The sequence below is a fragment of the Cavia porcellus genome, unplaced genomic scaffold, assembly GCF_034190915.1.
Source record: "Cavia porcellus strain 051 isolate PalLab524CR breed Dunkin Hartley unplaced genomic scaffold, mCavPor4.1 scaffold_23, whole genome shotgun sequence".
NCBI lineage: Eukaryota > Metazoa > Chordata > Mammalia > Rodentia > Caviidae > Cavia > Cavia porcellus.
In genome coordinates, this window is record NW_026947506.1 from 45,919,651 (window position 1) to 45,943,839 (window position 24,189).

Below are 24,189 nucleotides of genomic sequence, written 5' to 3' on the forward strand. Positions count from 1 at the left end.
TAGGTATGTTCAGTGCCAGCAAGTGTGTTTCAGGGAAATGCATGGCCATGTGTCTTCTACTGTGATTTTATTTTATTAATTTATTAGTTTTGGTATCAGCATTCAAACTCAGGACCTTGCATGTGGCAGGAGGCGATATGCCACTGACTATATCCCAAGCTCTTTACCTGTAATTTTAAAAAATGATTTTTAAGGGCCAGGGATATAGCCTAGTGGCAAAGTGCCTGCCTGGCAAGTGAGAGACTGTACATTCAATTCTCAGTACCAAAAAATTGAAAAATAAAAAATGATCTTAAAATCTTTGATCACATCTAATAATTACCAAAATTCAAAGTAGTTGTTTCTAATAACTCTATAGTTTTATTGAGTTCAGTACAACATGTAGAACTAAAAACAGGTTATCTTTTGAAGTTCGTCCCCAAACCGTCTTTGAAATATACAAGAACTACAAAAATGAAAACAAATATACAACACCACCAAAAATCAGGAAGGTTCACCTGCCAAGGCCAAATGCTTTGCCACCAGTCGGTCTTCTGCCCCGAGTGGCCCTGAAACCAGCGCTACCACTGCCCACTGCCCACCGCCTTGTACCCGTGTGCTGAAACAAGCACATGTTCTTAGCTACTGTGAGTCTGTGCTCACTGCGGGGGACAGACAGCTTCTAATCGCCGCTGAAACATCCACCAGCTTCACATGCAAATCAAAACAGAAACCGGACTCACCCGCCTCACCTCTGGAGAACTCCAAGACCACGGGAGTGAGAATTAACAAACCAAGAGGAAGAAACCTAACAGGTAGTTAATGGAGGAGGGAATCAATGAGTTTTTAAAACTCTAAACAGTAAAGACAAAAACACATGAAATTATTACAAAGCTATTGTCAAAGAGGATTAGCACATACAGTTATCCTCGAAAAACTAAAACATGTGAAATACTGACACTGAAAAACTAAATCAAATCACAACAGGTAAAAATGCAATAATTTTGTAGATTACAAAATAAAAAATTCTTGCATAGAATATTATAAAATTAGAAACAAATTAAAACTGTAAGAACAACATACAGTTAGGAACAGAAGATTTCCAGAACAGAGCAGAGTCAACAGAAAAGAAGTCAATCAAGGGACAGGAAAAGTACTGTGTAAGCTGAAAAAAAATGCATGTCAACACACCAACAGGGCTGACTAAATAGCGCGCAAGAGTACTGAAAATAAATGCCAAGCACCATACTGCACAGATTCTTCCCAATGTCCAGTGCAATACAGAGAGCACACAATAGCGTACATGCATGAAGGAGCCATCAGCAGGCCAAAGGCTGCTGTCAAACCTATGCCTACAGGAAAGCCTTCCTCCCCGTCAGGAGCACAGCCGTATGCAGCCGAGAGACCCTGCACACCTCTCTGCCTCTCAGTCAGATTTTTTGTGGTTTCAGGCACTTTCTGGTGTCAAGGTTATGAGGCAGGTTCCTGGTAAGCACTGAATGCTAAGTTTCTAGTGGGTCCCTGGCTGTCATTGTTAAAATGCACAAAGTAAAACATACATAAAATATAGACCGGCAGAATTTTTTTAATTATTAAAAGAAATGAAAAATAGAAAAATCATATGTAAAACAAAACTGTAACAATATGTATTTTAAAACTACGAAAAGTTAAAACACAAATTCACCTCTTACCGTATACAATGTATTTCAGTTGAAGATTTTTAATGGCTTCCTCCACGTTAGGCTTATACTCGAGGAAACAAGTATAAATCCCACTCATTGTCTCCTCGAAGTTCTGGAAAACAAGGCTTCCTGTCGAGGTCACTTGTGCGGTGCTATTTTCTAGTAGGGGAGCAATAGACTTGCTTCAGCTATGTGGGACAGACAAAATGCCAAAGCCTTCTTCAGGCACAGAAACCATTAACATTTACCTCCACGGTCCAAGAGGAGCCCAGGACATAGCGGGCCCTGGTACCTGGTGTTTGCTGACAATGGACCAGGACAACTTCACAGTGTCAGATTTCACCACCCTTGAGCCACTGACAGCATGGCCAAGTGCCAAGAGACTGATGCTGACATGCCACGCATATCCTTAACCTGCCCTTTGCACCGAACAGGCACTATTAAAAGTATGCATACATCCATATGGACAATTATATACACATCTTACAGCTGTGGCATGCATAGGACATATATGTGAATTATATATTTTATACACTATATGTTCCTGTAGCATATAGGAACACACGTAATATATATAGTGTGTGTGTGTATGTATATATATATATATATATATATACATATAAAATACACATAAATATGTACTATATTTTAATGATGAGTTACAGTTTCAGTAAGCTTAGGAAATAGAGAAAAGAGTGTTATCTAGAACACAGGCTATAGAAACAAAATCATCAACAGCTAGAGATTTCAAGCAGCCATACAAGACATAGGTAAAAGTTGGACTATAACCTTGAGAATTACAAAAAAAAAAAAAAAAAAAAACACAGCAGCCCATCTGCCTGCCCGAGTCACACGGTGTGGGGCCGTGCCACACTGGGAGTTAGGATGGACCACAAGCCCCCTTTTTAATTCAGCAGGCCTTAAATGTCACACAGGAAAAAGCCACGCTGGAAGATGGGCAGTAGGTTTGTCCTCGAGGCCTGCAGACCGGGGCTGAGGGACTGCCTTTCTCCTCATGCACTGTGGAATCCCAGGTAACCACTTTATCTCTGTAAAGTCCAGCTCCCGCCATACACAGAATATGATGGCCTATCTCATAGGATCATTCTGTATAACAAACACAGTACTTAATAGAGCATTTGAAATTACTGTAAGTCACTAAGCAAATAAGCTGTAATTCTGAAAGTTTATAACTACACTTTTGTATCAGAAAAATCCTCAGATATTAAATTTCTTAGTCAATAATGTACTATTCCATTCATCAGAATTGAAGATACATTTCTAATTTAAGTAATGATTTAATGTTTACAAATAAGTCAAAATGTTTCCTCAAACTAAGATGACAGACAAGTATGTTTAGTGCTGAAATTTTTCTTATTGAGTTTTTAACAAATGTTTATTTAATTTCTAGTACATGCAAAGCCCAGCTCAGATATTGAAGGAGAAATGAACAGACAAACACAGTACCACCAGGGAATTTGCACAGAGCGTTGTGCTCTGAGAACTCCCATTTCTGCATCCTGGATGAAAATGAAACACATGATAGGAATCTGGGAAGCATTTTCTGGTAATACCTATTTCTCCATGAATATCTTTGATAAAAGACTATGTTTATTTTACCCATGCTGATTCTTCCCTAAAATGCATTAGTAGTTTGCAAATGTTTGCCATATATTTTAGCAGAAATAAAACAGGTCCATAAACGTTGGAGAAATTTGAGAGTACCACATTATCAAATATGCTATGTATTCACTGCAGTCATTTGAAAGTTTTCACACCAGAAGTTTCAATAAACATGTAAAATACATATTTAAAAGTCTACGAAATGTTAAGTGTTTTGAGAGCCAGAAAATTGGGCAGCAAGCACATAATAAAATTCTCTCTGGATATATTCAGGCTTTAAAATATTGAAGAGTACACTTTGAAAAGATAGCCAGAGGGCTCCATATCAAATATAAAAACTCATTGTGTAATATCTTGTATCAGTGGTCATTTCATAGATCCTTAAGTGACTAAGTCTAAAAGGAAATCACCAAGCCCTAGCTTGGCTATGTTCCTGGTATGAATATATAAGACAGTGTAAGAAATCATGCATTCACAGATACTTAATAAACACCTGCTTCATTAAAGTTGGCAGGTACTAACTTCCTAACTTGGTTATCTAAGAGTTCACAGACTCAGACAGGTATTATAGGAGCATGTAATTTAGAAATCTAAAATTATATGACAGAAATTAAGCACAATTTAATTACAGCCTATTATTTTCAAAAACAGATTTATGCTACTTTTGGTTTCTTCTCAGATATAAAAAGTACATATGAAACATCAATACCCTGGTGGTACATCATTACAAAAAGGAAAAACCTAAATTAAAAACCCTGTAACCAACGTTTCTTGGACCCATTATGGAATCAAGGGGGCAGAGCAAATCCGAGGGCAGACAGCCAGCAGAAAGTGCCAAGACCCGATGAGCGCTTTAGCTGTCAGTGCAGCAGGTCAGAAGGGTCAGTGAGCGTCTCGTTGAACTGGTAAGCCAAGTAAAGACCTAGGCGAGGAGGCCATCCCTCCAAAGGACAGACCAGTAGAGATCATCACTCTCTGACAGGCTTCTCGTTCACAAGCACCTGCCCATGCTCACATGGAAGAGCTGGGTGCCTGGGGCCAGCACCCCACAGAGTGATATACTGAAAACTGACGTGCAATCATGAGGTCAGAGTATCAGAATTCCCTGGAAAACAGATAGATGGACAGATGAGATAGAAAGATAGATGATAGGCAGGTAGGCAGGCAGGCAGGCAGAGAGACAGTGTTAATGTGATATCCTTATCTGGAAACAGCTACATTACTGAGTATCTATTTTTCCATTATGAAAGTGTTCTAGTTGAAGCATAAAGTGACTTATATGCTATATTTTGCAATATAAACTGTAAGACCTAGCATGCTGCCTTAAAGGAATTTCAATTTCCAAATCAAAGAAACAACAAAGAGAAAAAGTCAGTGCATAAGTGTTTCTATTTTTCATCTTACAAAGTTTCACTACCAAATGTAGACTATATTTAAGATACATTTGTATTGTAGGATGTTGCTCTACCATAAAACAGTAAAAATAAAATTTGATTTTATTTCTAGCATTGAGTCCTTTTACATCAGACCATTTCATTGACGCCCATGAAGTGTCAAACCTTGCAGGATTTCTTTCACGAACCCTCCTGCTCCATGAACAGCTGGCATGATGGTTCCTACCGTGTTACTGCATTGAGGCGAGGTTGTGTCCGACTGCAAATCCTACCATGGCATCTACCAAGCTGACTCGCTTTGAAAGAAAAACTCTGTGGTTAAAGCGTAGGTTAACTCTGTAAAGTCTGAGGTACTTAGATCGGCAAAAAAAGTCTTTACCACTCAATTACATAAAATATGAATTAAAAATGTCACAAAATAAATATTTCCTATGAATGTTTCTTCAGCAAGCCATTAGACAAACATGGCCTCTCCTTCATTCAAGACAATTTAGTAAGCCATCAGGTTTTAACCCAAGGAACCGTTCAAAAGACGAATATGGATTAAAAAGTAAAACAGCAGCAAAGAGGAAAACATGGTAAGGAAAAGCTTCCTCTGTGGAGTGCGAAAATGAGTCAGTGCTTCACTGCAGTCTTCAGGATGAAAACTCATTACTCTCTACTTTAGGAAGGATAAAGCCCAGCCAAGGGAATCTGCACTTTATGAAGTACACTGCAAAAATGAATTACCATTTAATCAAATTTAAAATTTACAATAGAAATAAGCTATATATTTTAAAACAAGAGAGTGAAAAGAGAAAATACCAATCAAGTCAGTTATACAGACACTAATTTTTCCTGAATGGTAACTGCTTCTGGACTAGAGATGTTTAGAGACATCTCCATACAGTTCCGTCTTCTAGTATGTTTTTATATTCAATAAAGATAAATGCAAAATATAACATGATTTATACTAGTATAAACAACGCCTACAGAAAATTACAAAGAATTGAGAAATAGATAAATTATGGGATACAAATATTTTCCTCACTGAGTATAATTAAGACAGACCTATTTCCATATAACTGAAATAAAATCCTACCTGAAATAATTTTTCCTTTTGGTCCATGCCATTGGAATGCTGGGTCTATCAGTTCAGCATTTCGAAGTTGCTGGTCGACACACAGCACGTGTGGACTCCGCTGATGGAGCATGACATAGACACTCACTGAAAACGCAATATAAAGATGTCCCAATAACATTTTATGCTTCGTCTTCCTCCTATTATAATTGTACAGTCTGGTTTACAGGGTCTTACATAATTTCTTTGAATCAATATTTAATTAACCCATTAAGATCTAAATTGCATTTCACCTAGGTAACTAGCCTTAAAAACATGCCCCGTGTTTTATTCACCTGTGAGTTTATGTGCATGTGTGCATGTGTGTGTGAGTGTGAATGTGTGCATGGTCAACTTGAACAAAATGTGTTGGTTCTTTTTATTCAGGACTCCAGCGTATTCTCAGAGTATAATTTCAGTGACAGAGTACCAAGGTAATATTAAGATAATTCTATATCTATACTGCATCTGTTTTGCCAACATTTTTATTATAGACAAAGCTTAGTATAAGTCATATAGATTAGAAAATAACATATGATTCACAAGAATATAGCACAATGTTCTGAATTAAAATAAGGGCTTAAAAAGTCAACATATTGCTTTGATTTTAAACAGTAAGCATTCTGACCCACTTTAAAATGTAAAGAATCATGATGAGCAGGAATAATATTATTTAGGAAGTCAAAAGGAATACAGTAAAAATTAAATTGTTTCAAGCTTACCCATCAGTAAGTTTTTAGAAAAGTCTCTAATAACCTTTCAGAGACTGCATGCCAACTGTTCAGTGACTTGCCAAATGGAAAGATTTTTGTGATCCAATAAAATAAAAATTGTTTTTCAGAATCACAATTGTCCTTACCTTTAAAGAGACTGCCTCTAAAGTTTTTTAAATTGTGATATGCACAATGATCATGTTCATTATAGGAAATTTGTACCTATATGCAATGTATTTTTATTCTTTTTAAACACCTAAAGTTTCACCACAACACAAATGTTTACTGAACACACAAACACACATGTTCTCACACATAGCCCCCACACACCCTTTTCCACAGGCTTTGAAAGTCTCTCTATTCTTCATTTGTTATAAATTGACATTGAACCTTAACAAATTTTATCTAATTGCAGTGATTTTAATGAATATTTAATTGAATCCTTGACATCAACAGGTTGATTTCCTAGAGTAAATCAAATTGCTAATGCTATTTAGCTAATCATCTTTGGATCCTTCCTCCAAACCCTCAAAAGAGCCAGTGCTGCCAATATCTTCACTGTGGGCTTCTAGCCAGTAAAACTATGGGAAGGTTCTGACACATTGCTGTTATTTAAGTCATTCAGTCTATGGTTTGTTTTGTTTTGGCTTGGTTTGTTTTGTTTTGAGACAGGGTCTCACTGTGTAGTTGAGGCTGGGCTTGAACTTAATATGAAGCACAGGCTGGCCTCAAACTTGTGACGACCCCACTGCCTCAGCCTTCCAAGTGCTAGGTAACATCCTGGCTTTCATGCCTTTTATAGCAGCAATAAAGGACTACTTCATAATAACAGAAACCTAGCAGCATGTACTGTGCACAATTCCCATCACCAGCCATCACTACAACCTCAGTTTTGCAATAGCCCTGAAGACGACCCTGACATTAAAGTGGGAACCAGCAGTGTGGCAGCCACCGGAAGGGCAGTCATGGTGGCAGTGACTTCAAAACTCCTCCCCACAAACTGAATTTATTATACCTTCCCAGTAAGTATCAGGGATTATGGTTGTTTTTGTTTTTGTTTTTGTTTTTTGAAACAAGATCTCGCTGTGTAGTTCAGGCCGGTCTTAAATTCAAAATGTAGTCCAGGTTGGCCTTGAATTCATGGCAATCCTTTTACCTCAACCTCCTGAGTGCCTCCTTATAGGCATGCACCACTGTGCCTGATAGGAATGTTTTTGAAAGATCCCACTTGCAAGGTTGTTTTACCCTTACTCTATGAGCTCCTGTTACAGTGGGTAATAGGTACAGAAAACAGTAAGTTAACCAAAACCCCCAAGAGAAAAAATGCTAACGCATGACACAGCCACAAAGACTTTGAAGTTCTGACACAATCTCTGGAAAATAGGCAGCCGCCACCAAGCACAGAATCATATAAGTGGCCAGCACAGAATGCGCACTCCAGACATGCCAGGAGGCCTTAGGTCCTCGTACTTTCCTGACACAAGTTCTGCAGAACATAACTTCAGTGGTGAGACAGAGTCCCCAGCTGCCTGGGTAAGATGAAGGTGCACCCCAGCAAGCACAGAGCTGCTCAGCGAAGTACCATGGATTAAATGGTGCCTGGCGTTTAACGAAACTTCTGCTTATGTGTTAGGCTAATGAAACTGCACAGTGACTTCAGTGGCTACACTTGACACACACGGCATAATTTACCAAACTAGTTCATAGAAGTCTCAAACAAATAAAATCGGCATCTTATTCTGAAAATGAAGAATTATATTTACAGAATTAATATACATTATTTAACATTTCAGGTTTTCAAATTAAAAATACAATATGCAAAAAGAAACATAGTCATATGCATTTTAAAAAGAGCTGTGAATTGAAATATATCCCAAGAAAGATCAAATTCTGTGCTTACGGATAAACACACTGAATTGGCTATTATAAATATGAGCCGAGGAGGCAAAGTACTTAAGAGCAGAAGGCATCTCTTCAAAGAGAATATCAAGTAGAGCTAAAACTGTAAAAATGAACCCAGGAAGCTATACAAAAATATAATAGCTGAAATGAAAAATTCAGTAGAAAGAATCAATGCCATGGTAGAAGAAATCACTGAATTTAAAGATAAGTCATCTTGGGATTACCTTGTCTGAAAAACAGGAAGAAATGACTACAGATAAATGAACAGACTGCAGAAACCCGAGGCAAATAAACGTATACAGGCACATGTACAAAGACAGTCCCAGTAACAGCAGAGAGGGACACAGAACATTTGAAGAAATCATGAGAAAAACTTCTCAAGCTGGATTAAAAAAGAAACTAGAAATCCAAGCTCAATAAACACTACATAGAATAAAGATTGAAGAGATTCACAGCTAGATGTCAACAAAGACTGTTTATAGGTATCAATCTGTAAACAAAAAAAGCACCATAAAACTAACAGAGAGCAGCAAACTAATCACAGACACAAGACACGCAATTGACAGTTTATTTCTCATTAAAGCCACAATAAATTGAAAATTCTGAAAATATCTAAAATAAATAGCATTTAAAACTTCCATAAAGAAAAATGCAGCATCAGATGGATTCACTGAAAGTCTTCCAAGAGTCTTTCATAAACTCTTTGAAAAAGTAGAAGAGAAGGGCATTCCAACATTTTCTGTGAAACCAGTATTGCCTAAAACCAAAATCAAAGAAATCGAAAGAAAACTATAGACTTCCTTGCATGAATAGACATAAAAATTCTCCAAACAATAGCAACAAAATCCAGTACCATCAAAAGGCATTTCACATCATAGCTAACTGAGATTCATCCCAAATGCAAGGGTAGATTCAAATACAAAAATAACTCAAATAAAAGATAATAATATATCATCTCCATAGATGCAGAAAAAGCTTGTGATAAAATTCAACTTCCTTTCACAATAAAATCATTGAGCAAACTAGGAACAGACTGGAACTCTCTCAAACAGATTGAGGGTACTTTATTATCTATCAAAACTCAAAACTATTAACATACTTACTGGTAAAAACCTAAACCTTTCCCTTCCCCAAGATCAAAAGCAAGACAAAGATATCTGATTTTATGAGTACTGAACTGGAAGTTGTAGCTGAGGCACTTGGCAAGCAAAAAAAAAAAAAAAATACTGAACAGAAGAAATATAACCATCTTTATCTGCAGGTACTATGGTCATGTATACTGAAAACCCTAAAACATCTCTCTCAAAATAGAAGTAATAGATGAATTCAGGAAAGTGGAAGATTGTTATGACATCAATACAAGAACACCAACTGTATGTCTGTAAACTGGCAATGAACAATCCTAAAAGTAAGTAAAATCATTCTATTTACAAAAGGATCAAAAATAGAATATTTAAAATTAAATTGAACCAAAGAAATATACAACTTGTACACTGTAAAGTAAAAAAATCATCAGGAAGGGAAATTAAAGTAGATTTAAATAAATGGAAAAGCATTTCACATTCATGGATTTGAAGACTTAAGATTGTTAAAGTTGGGGCTGGGGATTTAGCTCAATGGCATAAGCACCTGCCTTGCTAGCCTGTGGTCCTGAGTTCGATCCCTGGTACTGGTAAAAATACAAAAAAAAAAATTTATAAAAAAAGATTGTTAAAGTATCAAAAATTAAACAAAAAATTCAAAGCTTGATAAATCCCAATATATATTTTTGCAGAAACTGGTAGTTTGGTCATATAATGAATATCATATTATAATGGACAAAAAGTAGCCAGAAGAATCTTGAAATAATCAAATTTGAAATATTTACACTTAATGATTTCAAAACTTATTGTAAAGCAACAAAATCCAAAAGTGCTAGGATCAGGACAGGCATATTACAGATGAACAAAATAAAATGTAAAACCTGTAATAAACCTATACAACTATAGCTATTTTAATAAGTTGACAAGACAATGTAACAAACATAAAATACTCTCTTAAAGATGTAATGCTAGAACAACTAGATAACCACATGCTAAAAACTGAGTTTGATCTCTATCTTACATCGTAATAAAAATTATCAAAATGAATCAAAACATCTACATGAAATATCAAAAACACAATTATCAGAAAACAAAAGAATAAAACCTTGTGACTACTTATTAGGAAATAATTTCTTTGATGGAAGCATTAGAAAAAAACAGAAATTAGGCTTTATGAAGGTTCAAAATGCATTTTGCAAAAGCTAGATTAAAAAGTCAAAAATAATAATCCAAGAATGGGAAAAAAACTGACAACTGTTTATGTAATAAAAGTCTACTAACCAGAATATATACAGAACTGTACAACTCAGCAGGAACAACACCCAATGAAGAAACAGGCATCTCCCCAAATAAACTACTCATACAGCCAAGATACACATGAAGAGTTATTAGAAAAACACCCTCAAACCAATTAAATACCACTTCACACACATCGTAACTTAAAAAGCAGATGAAAATAACAAGAGGCGATGCAGAGGTAGGGACACCTGAACCCCTACATATTGCTGATGTGAAAGCAAGTTAGTGTAACCACTTTGAAGAGTGGCTTGGCTGTTCCTCAAAATATTAAATGTACAATTAACACATTACCCAGTAATTCTCCTCTGTAAACAAGAGAAGCGAAAACACACATTCACATACAACAGAAGATACTCAGCCATAAAGAGGAATAATTTCTTATATCACCTATGGCATGGACGAAGCTCAAAAACATTACACTCTGTGAAATGACGCAGATTCACAAGGCCACACAGTAGACAATTTCACTTATACACCAAACAGGTAAATAGTAACAAAAAGGCAAGAGATTAGGAGCTTCCACAGACTGCAGAAGGACTGATAAATGAGTACAGTGTGTCTTTTGATGGTGATGAAAATATGAAACCATAGTGACAGCTGTTCAAACTTGTCAATGCACAAAACAACAGCTTAATTATATACATTAAAGGAGAAATATTTTGGCAAATGAATATCGCAATACATGTAAACAATACTTCACTTGCATCTCATATAACTATTATAAATTTTATAAATCCGAAAGCTTTATAATACGTATATCTTATTTGAAAAAACATTTTAGCATAATTAAGCTGCCCATATTACCATATTAATGGTAACTAGTATTATAATAAGCAAATATAGGTACCTTTTAGATAACTTTTAGAAATACTTATTTTCACACATGTAACTAGTTATAGCATACAGAATTAGACCTTAGTGAATCTAAATATATAAACATTTTATTTCACTTCTGCAGAAGGAAAAGGACCTTATGGGACTAGAAAAACTGAGGGACATTAACCATTTTGGATAAGACTATTAAAAGTTCAATGAATGCTAGTAACATTTTTTTAAATTACTGAAAATCTATTTATGAGTACCTGGAAAATGTGCTGATCCCACTATTTTCACCGGATCCTGAGAAATGCGAAAACCTCTTGGCAATCGAATCAAATATTCATCTGTGTAAAATAAATGATTAACACTTTGCCTCACTATATACTTCAACATATTAAAAATACTATTGTATCATAATACATTTTATCTTCCCTCAAGGGGAAAAACCATAATCCAAATTCCTCTGACGTCTGATTTCAGGTTTCCAAATGTACTTCCCTTCATACAGCCTAATGAATCTTATCTACCCATTGTTTCTTTCTATTATTAACATCTCACCTGAGGCTTTTTCGATAGCACCACAGAACACACTTTTAAATCCAAGACTGAAACCACAAATGCTCCCCCTTCAAACCTCCTGTTTGCCACTTTTCACCCCATATGGTACATCACCAGTAGTTCTCTTACAACACTTATTATACTTTGCATATAGTTATTTATGCACGTATGTAATTTCCTCACAAGATTCTAAATTCTACTGATGGAAGCAGTGTTTGTAAATGTACATGCAACAACATCCAACAGTGTATCTTGTGCCTAGCAACTATTATATAATAATTGTGAGATACATCCTGATAGTCTTCATAGTTGAATAAGCAGATACAGTAGGCATGATATATGAACAGCAAATGAGAAAAGAGGCTGTATAAAAATGCAATACTGTAAGCATTATACCTAAATAATCTTTACAGCACAAAAGTAAAGTACAATGGAAAGGGTCTGAAGCCAGACAGCCTGAATTTAATCCAAGTTCTGCCTTAAGTTGGTTTTAGGAAAATCACTTTAAACTGCAGAATCTGTTATTTCCTTATTTGCAAAATTGGACTTACAGAATCACTGTAGGAACTGAGTGTAATACTGTGTAGGCTGCAACGTGCCATGTAAGTATCTGGCCTTTACTATTCGTAGTTTCCATGTTAACCCATTGGCTGCTTGCCTACTTCTCATAACTCTTGTCAATGGATCAACAGAAAGCAAACTAAGCTTTCAAAACAGAAACATACTCCATCATTCCTAAGTACAAGGCCATGAACCGTATTTCAAAGCATCTTTCTCTAACAGGACAACTAAAGGCCCGTAACCATAACTTTTGCATTTCTTTCTCAACCCGTGGTTACTGCCACATTCCTTTTACATTTATATTCTTAGAGGAGTTATGAAGCAGAAAAACAACTTTCTAGTGAGACAACAGTTGGCCTGAACTTTTCCTTCTTTCTTCAGACATTTTTCATGTCATAAATAATTCAGATGTCAAAATTAAAACTCCAAATGAATCCTGCATTTTACGTCGACAACCAATAGAGGGAGCTCCACTACCGCCGATACTTTAATGCACTCGGAAGTCTATTCCTTGGGAAATACTCAATACATCCACGTAGAATCCACTGCAATACCAACATAGCCAACGGCCCATGAACTTCCTTAAGGAATTTAGAAAGCACATTAAATTTAAAGCTCCATCGGGGTCGTTCGCGCGATCTGTGCCAGGTGTACATCCCTAGCTTTGCAGGCTTGCTTGCTGGGTAGCAGAGGACGCAACGCTCCCTTGCAGGAACCAAGGGGCCCTGACACCGGAAATAGTTGTCAGGCGGCAGCCGCGGCCGCAGCGCGGCTCCGCCCCTCACCTGAGGAGGGCACGGGCACCAAGAAGGCGGAGAAGAGGAGGATGGTGGCCCGGGAGAGCGGCCAGCCCGCGGCCCGGGCCCGCCGCCAGCCCCGCCACGCCCGGCGGGGGGCCGAGGCTCCCATGCCACGCCGCAGCCGCCTGCCGACCCTCAGAAAGGAAGGTCGTTACGGGGCGCGCGCCCACCCAACGCCGGAAGTTACAGGGCGGCCGGCCGGAAGAGGGGACCGGAAACGCGCCAGCGTTTCCGCCGGAAGCGCCTGCACTTCCGCAGGAAACTAGGCCGGAAGGGCGCTGGCGTGTGCGCCTGAAGCCCAAAGGCGGGGAAGTGCGGGCGGTCCTATCTAACGCTGCACGGTCGGTGGGACTTGGACCAGCCACGTTGCTCCTAAGGGAATACGGCACAGTACAAATGACCAGGGTAGAGACTGCAACCAGAAGGGGAAACCAGGACCCCAAGACGGTGTCTTTAACTTTGAGAGACATTTGCGGACTGAACGAAGATTTTTTTCTTATTTTCTATCAGAACCAAGCCCATTGATTGATTGAATTGTGATATAAACTTTTGCTAAATCACCTAGGTTGTGGGGCTGTAGTTGAACTTACTATACTCCTGCCTCAGCCTCCCAGAGTGTTTGAGTACAAGCATGTACCACCATGTCCAGTCTGGGAAGACCCTTTTTATATAAACTGATTGCATACTTGCAGGCTTTGGGATCCAATTCCAAGCAACAAATAGAATTTGTGAGTCATACACAGCACTCAGAGTTTGTCTGGGTCTGGTAATATCAGTAGAGTGTGGTGCTTGCTGGAAGACAATGGTAGTGCACACCTTTTGGCAATTAAAGGTAGTGCTTTTAGTCCCACCCAACAGAAACTTAATGGAAGAATGGAGAATAGGACCACAGAAAGAACTGATTTCATGCAGTGCCCATTCTGGAAAACCATCTTTCACCACCTAAATTCAGAAGAAAGAAAAATACAAAAGCCCCTATCAACCGAAGAGGCATTTCTAGGGAAAAAGTGAAGATCTAGAAATAGTGGAAAGAGTAATACCTGTCTCCTTCCCTGTCTCTGCAAGGGATTGCTTTATATTTAGGATAGACAAAAATCATATACACTGGGTATATGAAAATCAAACATGGCAGTTTGAGCAAGTAAAGACTATGCCTACCAAGAAATCTGTGATCACCTTCTATGTGAAATGAGTGATTCTGAGTAGACTTAGACATTCACTGGTTATGTTATGCATATTATGGATATACTGTGTCATCAAGGATTTCAAACACGCATCTAAACTGTCTAACACACCCTCCCTTAGTACATCTCATCATTAGTACATCTCATCAGTTATTAATACATCTCATTATCAATGATTTTAGGTGGGACATAGTCATTTTATTTTACCCATCTTAAATTTTTGCTGTCTTACAGTGGGCTTGACTTACATGTATCTGGCCCTTCTAGAGTTTTGCATGATTTATACAGTTGCTTCATTAAGCATGTGAGTTTTTATCCCTGTGTTCTAATGTTTGGAATTTTTTGTAGCCATTTTTAGGCAAGATAAAATTATTTGAAAATAAGTTTGAACTGCTATGTCAGTCATTTAGATGAGATCTTTTAATATGGGCTAGCAACTGATAATCTTCGCAGTTGCCTAAAATAATTTTAAAATGCTAATTGCTCATTCTGGACATCATAATAGTATTAAAATATGAATGATTTAGAATGTGCAAATTAACTTTGCCTTTTATCATAATTTCTGAGTTGCTAACAATTAGACAGATCAACTTAATTTTAGTATAATGCATGTTTATTTTTGCAGTGTGCTTAAGCTTAAAATTTAGATAAATGTTTCAGCTAAATACTTCATTGTAATCACATATCTGTTGTTTAAAAATATATTGTCACTAGGTAACTGCTCCTTGATTGAGTACCATTCTACCCATAAGATATCTACTATCCTATTTCAAATAAATAGCATAGTTTTATTGAGTATAGGAGATAAAAATATATTGGAATTGTTCCTGCAAAGATTGGTTTTTGTTTTTCCTTAGAGTTGCATTATGATGTACATGTTGAGTTTTGTGCATTAGAGTTCTAGCTGTTGCCAAGCAACAAGAGTTCTGGTTTTCTTTTTCTGTTCTGTTGCTGCTCTTATCTTTCCTTTGGTGGTTCAAAAAAAAACTTTTTATCTTAAAAAATACTACTTTACCAATATTTTAGAAAGCTGAATCAATAATTTAATGCTACATTAGCTTTGGTCTTCAATTGTTAGAAATACAGGAGTTTGTATAGTGATAGTTAAAGAGCAAACAAGTATCAGAGCAACATAATTTACCGACCTCGAAAATTACAAAGAGAAAGGCCATGGACATGGAAATGCAGTACAAATCTGGAAAGATAAGTATACCTGAGAGGTTCATCTTTTCAGGAAAGAAGACGGTTGAGAACAGGGATTACCCACGCTACTGTGATCTCTTAAGAAAAATGAACATGCCTTTTGTGAAAGGGGTTGAGGACAGACATGACTTTGGCAGATTTGAGAAGAAAGGCAACCCTGCTTTTCTTAAGTTTCATCCTTATCCCCCGTCGGTACTGCCAGACTATCACTTGCATCACCCTTATCCACCTCCGTTTGGCCCAAATTACGCATTATCTCCACTTCGGGATGATACACCCTTGGGGGACCCTTGTTCAAGCCTCATGAGTCCTGGTGGTGATGCGGACTTAAAACCTGGCATTGGCAGAGCTATACCCAACCTGGGGAGTTTCAATGATGTGAAACCTCAACACAGAGTTCCTAGACCAGACACAGGCTTTCAATCAACAATCAAAAGGCAAACAATACTGTTACAAGAGCTGCAACAGGACAGAAGATGGAATTCCAGGAAAGTACTTGACATTTCCATCAGAGCAAGACTTGGAGGTAAATAAGGAAGTGTGGCCCTTATGTGTCTTAAATACTCCAATGAGGGAGGAGGGCATGGCTATCAAAATTAGAGGTTTTTTTTGGTCTAGGCATGCTGGCACATGCCTATAATCCCAGCACTTAGGAGGCTGAGACAGGAGGATCATGGTGAGTTCGAGGCCAATCTGTGCTCCTTAATGGCCAGCCTGATCTCTATAGCAAGATCCCATCTCAAAAAAAAATTAGATTTTTTGCAGTAAAATTAGCATAAAATAAGGTATTATTTTTATATTACACATTTTAAGAAAATCATAGAATGATATGGTACATAAGTCTACTGTAAAGCAAAATTTAGCTTAAATAAAAGATGATTTTTAGGTTAAGTGACCATAACATAAATAACATTATTGTAGACCTGCAGACTTATTTCACTACAAGAGGATTTATGTATCACCTTGACAACTGTAGCACATTTCTTTTTCGGTATCTCTCCCTTGGAAACAAAATCTTCTGGTGGTTATGAGGTTGCAGGTGCTAAAATGAATTCAGAAAAGAGGTGAAAGTAATTGTGGAGGTCCACTAATAACAGGAGTTGAAGAGAAGCAAGCCCTGCGCAAACGTACCACAGTCCTAGCCTCAGGGGTGATGATCCTTTGTGGCATCTGCAGAACCTTAACTGACTGTGAACTCTCTCCTGTTCAGCCGTGTGCCTGGGCCCGAGTGTTGAGACATCCTCCAGAGGGAAACCACAGAGACAGTTTCCCCTGTAAAATTGTGTTTGACAGGCAGGGAGTGAGAACAGATTACATCTGAGTCTGTGCAAAGGAAAAGACCAAGTGACACGGCCGAAGGTGCCTGGTTGGCTGTCATATGAGAGAGGGCACTGCCGTCCCCAACTCCACTTCAGTGCCCAATCATAGATAAGACAATGCAGGTGAAAACATGCGATTTGAAGCACACGGGACCATGGCATTTTATATTCCCAGCAAACCTAATGATGTTACCTCCTTGCATTCCCTGGCCATGGTTTACTACCCCTTCACTGTGCTATTAAACACTTTTATAGTATTTTGTTCAAGACTCTTGCATGAGTATTCATAAGGAATGTTTGGAATATTTTTTGTTGTTTATTTTTCTGATTTCAGTATTAGGGTAATGCTGGTCTCACAGAATGAGTTTGAAGCATCCACTTCAATTTGCTTTGAAACAGTGTGAGGAATATTGGTGTTCAAATCTCTAAGTTTTGGTAGAACTCTCCAGTGAAACTGTCTGCTCGTTGACTTTTATTTGTTGAGATTTTTGGGGTTTCATGATCTTTATTATGGATTCACTCTCCTTACGTAGTTATGGGTTAGTTCATAGTTTCTGTTTCTTAATGAGTCAGTTTTGATAACTGTGTTTGTAGTAATTGGTCCATTTCACCTAGTGTACCCAATTTGGTGATGCACAGTTACTCAGAGTACTCTGTTTAATCCCTTTTTGTTTCTGCAAAGTCAGTTGTAATGATTTCTTTTTCATTTCTGGTTTTAGTTATTCTATTTCTTTTATCAGTCTGTCCAGATACTCATCATTTTTGATGATGTTTTCAAAGAACCAGCCCTTGGACTTACTGACCTATCTCCACTATCTTTCCAAGTTTTATTTTTGTTTATATAATACCAAGTCTTTGTTTCCTTCCTTATTCTAACTTTTGCATTATTTTCTTCTTTTTCTTGTTCCTTGAGGTATAAGTTTCAGTTTATTTAGGATCTTCTGTTCCAATGCCAGTAATCCCTATTATGAACCTGCCTCTCAGTTCAGTTTTTTGCTACATCCTGTAAGTTTTGGAACATTTTGTGTTCATTTTATTTCCAATTATTTTCTGGTTTTTTGACACAAAAATCTTTAGTACTAATTTCTACGTATTTGTATGTTTTTCCATTTTTCCTCCTACCATTGATTTCCAGCTTTATTCCACTGTGATCACAAAAGATTCTTGGCATGATTTTGGTTTTAAAATTAAGACTTGTTTTGTGACTTAACATGTGATTTATCCTGGAGAATGAGCTGTTTGTCCTTGGTAAGATTTTACATCAAACTGCTGTTGGGTAGAATGTTCTATGTATGTTTATTAGATCCACTTGGTCTGTGTGTTATGTAACTGCTGTATTTCCTTGTTGTTCTTCTGTCTGAATTATGTGTCTATTATTGAAAATAGTGCACTGAGACCTCCTTCTATTCTTGTGTTCCTGTCTCTTTCTCCCTTCAGTTCTGATTCTCCTGACCTTAGTGAGCCCCTTAGTGGCAATTATTTTGAATTATCTGTCAGGGAAATCATGGCTCCATCTTTTAGAAAAGTGTTCTAAGAATTTATCTTCCTCCCTTTTGTGAAACATTTTTGCCTGAGTTTTCATTTTCTTTCACCCTCTTTGTAGATGTTTGTGAATTAGACAAAGCCCACAAGTCTTCTAGTCTCCGTGAACTGGCATGGTAAATAAGAAGACTTCTCCTTTTCAGCCTGGCCAGAGATTCTACCAGTTCTTTCCATTTCTTTGAATTCATTTTGCTTTTCCCTTGTGCAGGGTGTGAGCTATGGTTTCTACCAGTCCAAAATGCCATCTTTTTTATCTCCTGTGAAGTACACTGTGCCAAACCAACAGAGCTCTAGGACTGGTAAGACAGGTGCCATGGTTTTGCACAGCACCAAAAAGATGAGGCACAGGTCACAGGGATGAATCAACTCCATCTCTTCCCTGGAAGGAGCTCAGAGCTGAGATTTCTCGCTTGCTCAGTCTGTACTAAATAGAGGATCTATGTCATCTAGCAAGCCAAACTTACACCCATTCTTCTCTTGGGTTTATCTATAGGGCTCCAAGCTTGTTTCAACAGAAGCAATGGTTAAAACATGGGGCCTCTTTCCTAAAGTGTGAATGCTGCACATGTGAATCAATCTGTGTCTCTCCTTGGAAGTTAGAGCTGCCTTCCTGAATTGTGTACACTGTGCCTGAAACATAAATAAGTCATTGTTCTAAGACGCTGAGTTCTATCCTGAGGTTTGGGATTTTTTTTTTTTTTTTGTAGCAGATACTGAAACTGGTTGGGGGCAAGAATGTCATACTTTGATCTAAATGTGATTATTCTGATGGCACAACTGTAGTCCCTCATTCTCTTTCTATTTTCCTCCTCTAACTAAAAATTAAAGTTGACTTTCAAAGCAATTAATTGAATGGCTGCAAATAAGATGGATACCACAAAGTCTTGTCCTGTGGTTTTGTAGGATAGATTTGTAAAGGATTTTCTTTTCTATAATGTGTCACAAATAGCAATTACCCATATGATTTTCAAAACCTAGATTACATGGGATTCAATTCTACTTTTCTCCCTTTGCCTCTTACTTCTAAATCTGTATCACTTTTTCTGGCTACTACCACAAATTGCCACAAACTTAACAACTCAAAAACATCGATTAGTTCCCAGTCCGGAGGAGGAAGTGAGAAATGTGGGGAACCTCACCTGTGTCTATTTATGATCTAATGACAACAAATTCTGAGCATTGGCTCTTACCTAGAGTCCCTGAAGAAAAATGTGCTCCTAGGTCATTCAGGTTTTCATAGAACTCAGCTCCTTGTGCCGGAGGTACCCATCTCTTTGTCCCAGGAGCCAGGGAATGAGCTCTGTACTCAGAGGCTGCCCACTTCCTTCCCATGTGGGCTTCCCCTGGCTTCAATATCAGCAAAGATACACCAAGGCCTTCTGACACTCTAATCCCTCTCCTGGCCTTTGAGCTTGCAGACTAGCCCTCATCCACTTGTGTCCTACTCTTCTGCCAGGTCCCTCTGCAGATCCTATGTCAAGTTTCTGAATCAGACGTTGACTGAGATATTATCTTCTTTACAAAAAGTATATTATTACATTAACACTACCAGTAATACTAGGGGTGAACACTTAAGCTATCTGCATGTCATTCATTTGTAGTCTGAAGTTATGGCTTTCAACTCTACCAGCAGACAATAAATGTGAGGGTAATGAAGCTAAGAAGGACTAAATAACTCACACTGGTCACTGGCATTTAAGCAATAACGTACAGCATCTGCTAGGTAGGATTCACAGGCGAATCCTGAGCACTTACGCTGTCTAAGCATCTCTTCTAATGAATCTTTCCTACGCTTTTAGCCTCACCCCCAAATTTATACTTTTCTAAGTTGATTTCATTCATAGTGCAAATCTATAAAGTTGAGGACAAAAATCAAAAGCCTCTCCTTTCCACATAGGTTTGGCAAGAATATGGAAACGGCTAGAGCTAATCCTACTGTCTTTACGTTTAGGGACACCTGTGTAGACCACACTGATTTCCCAGAATTACCATTGTCGGCTTAGAACCCTCCAAGGGCAGCCCATCCGTGACTTAAATCCAAGGCTCTCCTAGCCTGGCCCTGGGCTCCCTCTCTTTTTCATTCTCCACCACTCTTTGCCTACCGTGCCAAGATCTAGACATAATGAAATTTTATCTTTTCTTAACTCCGTGATAATGTCCCAGCACTACCCCGCTGTCACCCCTGCTGATTGCCTGCCTGGAATGACTGCTCTTGCTCCTCACTTCCTCTTTTTAAATTTATAGCCTGTTCAGTTCTCAAGATGAGATCAGCTGTCACCTTCAGGAAGATGTTCCTCACTCCCAACAGTCTGGTTGGATGAGATATCCCTCTTCTGTACACCCACAGATTTGGGGCTCAACTAATATCGTGATTGCCACATCATCCTGAAAGTTTATTTATAAACCCAAATTTTCCATTTTCTCATGGGCACCTCAAATTCAGAAGCACTATTTTAAAAGTTTTGTACACTCGTCAGGTTCCACTAGTGGCACAGTGAGTACTTGTGGAAGGATAGCTTTATATTCTTAATCAAATGTTGCATGTTACTACAAGGGTTTAGTTAGCTGCATGGAAGCACAGTGGTGTTTCTCATCACATCCTCGGCATGTCTAAATAGACATGCACAGAACATTGTACCCGACAGGTCTCTCCCAGTAATAACTTTAAAACACCAAGTAGTGATCCACTATGATAACTCTATTAACATGTACAATTTCAGTACTATTCTATTTTCACTGCCAAAAAAAAAAATCAGGAAAAATCCCTAACTCATCCACCAAAGACCAACACTGTCTAGTTTAGTTCTCCAGTACAAAACACTTATGATGGAAGAAGAGATTTCTGTGTTTCTACCCGAGGGAATGCACTTCCGTTCGGTTTCCAGGATGGACCAGCCCAGTGAGAGTGACTCCCTCGCAAACCCATCAGGAGCAGAGCTCCATAAGCCGCAGGAATGTGTTGGAAGAGGAGGAAGCACATGTGGTAAGATTTCTCACCTGGGCCTTAAACAGGTCTTACAGTTCTCCTGTGTGCTTGGCTATCTACTGCTATGAGAACAAAATAGCTTCTAGTAACAAGGAACTCGGTGCTTGCCAGGCCCTGTGCTCAGATTTGCATCCCCTGAATCTGTGCCCTCTCCGTGCCACCCCCACAGTACCATCCCAGAGGAGGGAGAGGAGGTGCTGAAGCTGCCCCCTCAGACTCCTCTCAGCAGGGGACAGGGTGGCGCCCTAATATCTGGAGGGCTGTGCCTGCCCCCGACCCTGCTCACCTCACATCTTGGCAAGTGGAATGCTTGGGGGAAGCCTGGCTGGCCTCCTGGCGTCTGCTCCCTTCCCATGGGCTTACCCCTGCCCTTATCCTGACCCCCCTCCTCCTCCAGCTGGAAGCTGTTCCACAGGAGTCCCTAAAGCAGCTATCCTGCCTCCGGCTCTGCTTCTCAACAAGGTAGCATGTGCACCCGAGAAAGGGAAGCCCTCTGATTTTACAGCTCCTTTGAGCCAGACAATAAAAGACAAAGTTTGTACCTATGCAATGTCTAAATTAAAGGATTGCATTCTTGGTCATGTTCCTGTGCAGATTTGACAGTCCTTAAACCCGGGACAGCTGAAGACTCCTAAGGGATGCGCAGACATGAAAAGTATTTGTAAATAGCTCTATTGAGACACATTCGACATAGCATAAAATTCACTCATTTAAAGGATATGATTTAATGTTTTTAGAATAGCCACAGAATTGTACAATCATCACTAGGCTGTAATCTTAGAACATTTTCATCACCTCCAACGACACCCTATTGTCAGTGAGAATATGAATGCATAGTAAAGAATCAGCTTGCATCCCTTTGACAGTCACACATGCTCCTTCTAAAATTGATCTTCCCAATTAATCTTTTCCTGCAGTTCCAGGGTCACATAGACTTCTGTTTCCACCTCTCCGTTCACAGCGTCTTCTAATCTTACCGCTGTGGGCTCTGGGGGCACACGTCCCACACACGGCAACAGTCATGCTCCGGCTCATGACTGTGGAACAGAGATCAGAGTCTGTGTCACGAGGGCCACCTGTCCTGACATGTCATGCATCATGGGAGGGCACTTTGCTTTCCCTTAAACCTGTGCATTTCTGCTTTATAAAAAATGTGTTACTAGATTCGAGAGTAATTGGATCTATTTGGGGGCTTCTAAATGTGGCTGTGATATAATTAAAATTTGTTTTCACTAACTTCACTGATTCCATATCCGAACTCATCAAAGGATTCACTGCTCTCGTAGGTAATTCCTGTGAGAGCAAATCAAATCGAGCATTATAAAACATTCAAGTCATCAGTGCCTGTTTTCATCTAAGCTACAAATTTGTGACAAGGCTACATGCCCTATACGGCTCTTTTAGAATTAAAGAACTAGATGCTTCTTGTGGGGAAGTTTACTGGAATATTAAGTACAGACTTTTTAAGAGCAAAAAGTCAGTCTGTATATTTTATTTCCAATTAAGAAGACTTAGTAACATTGACCAGTACTTCCAAAGGCACGACTAAATTCACATATATTTTTAAAGTGCCCAGAGCTAATAAGGCAGAGAGAAATTACTGGGCTGAAAATAAAACAGAAATTCTAAAATTTAAGCTTACCATATAGAGCTACTTTGACCCAGCAGGATTTTATTATTCTGAAAGATGTAACTGAGAATTTGATTTGATTTCTCTGGGAGTAAAAAATCAAAAGTTGAAGCTGTTCCATAAAAACCACACACTTCTTTGGGCTGGATAACCTAGAATCCTGCCCTCAGGAAATAACAAAATGTCAACAGTAAAGACTCCTTGAAGTAAATGAGAAAACTTCAAATCTTGAACTAGAACCCAGGGTATCCCAGAATGCTGTCATTTCCAAGAACCAGGCAGAAGCAAAAAACAAACAAACAAAGAAACCTATCTTTGGAAGAGGATAATATTTACGAAGCCTCAAAGTATTTCCATGAATAAATTTAACAATATAAAATCATATGCTACTGATACTATCCAAACAAATAAATAGAAAATTTACTAAGAGTGAGAATCATGGAAATGAGAGAAAACAGAAAGAGAAGAAAAAGAGATGAGCTCACAGTTTTCATAAAGTGCAAATTAGAAAATGTGAAAGTAGGAAATTGGAGATAATAATTCCAGAGGAGAAAAGCACAAGACATAAAGAACTGCTTGGTAGAGCAGCAGGTTAGACTCATGTAAGGAGAGAACTAGTGAATAAATATATTAGATAGAAGAAACCACATACAGTGAAACACAAACATATGAGAAGATGGAAAATACAAGAGTCAAAAATAGGAGGTAGGGGCTGGGGATGTAGCTCAGCGGCGTAAGTGCCTTCCTTGCAAGTGTGCGGTCGTAAGCTTGATCCCTAGTACCGATAAAAACGAAAAAGACAAAAAAAAAAAAA

General features: G+C 38.4%; 2 protein-coding genes across 4 annotated transcripts in view; one reads left to right on the forward strand and one right to left on the reverse strand.

The window, feature by feature from the left end:
• Nucleotides 1-13,625, reverse strand: part of Zpbp (zona pellucida binding protein) — an 82,474-nt gene extending 68,849 nt beyond the window's left edge. For all 3 annotated transcript variants that reach the window (XM_063234337.1, XM_063234336.1, XM_063234338.1), the window contains exons 1-4: nt 13,497-13,625; nt 11,856-11,936; nt 5,760-5,885; nt 1,671-1,820 (exon numbers count right to left, since the gene is read on the reverse strand). In XM_063234337.1, the coding sequence (XP_063090407.1) occupies nt 1,671-1,820; nt 5,760-5,885; nt 11,856-11,936; nt 13,497-13,620 (481 nt within the window). In that variant the 5' untranslated portion in view covers nt 13,621-13,625. The remainder of the gene's footprint in view (nt 1-1,670; nt 1,821-5,759; nt 5,886-11,855; nt 11,937-13,496) is intronic.
• A 230-nt stretch (nt 13,626-13,855) lies between these two features.
• Nucleotides 13,856-24,189, forward strand: part of Spmip7 (sperm microtubule inner protein 7) — a 38,363-nt gene continuing 28,029 nt past the window's right edge. The window contains exons 1-2 of the mRNA XM_003463470.4: nt 13,856-16,424; nt 21,645-21,742. Coding sequence (XP_003463518.2) covers nt 15,866-16,424; nt 21,645-21,742 — 657 coding nt within the window. The 5' untranslated portion in view covers nt 13,856-15,865. The remainder of the gene's footprint in view (nt 16,425-21,644; nt 21,743-24,189) is intronic.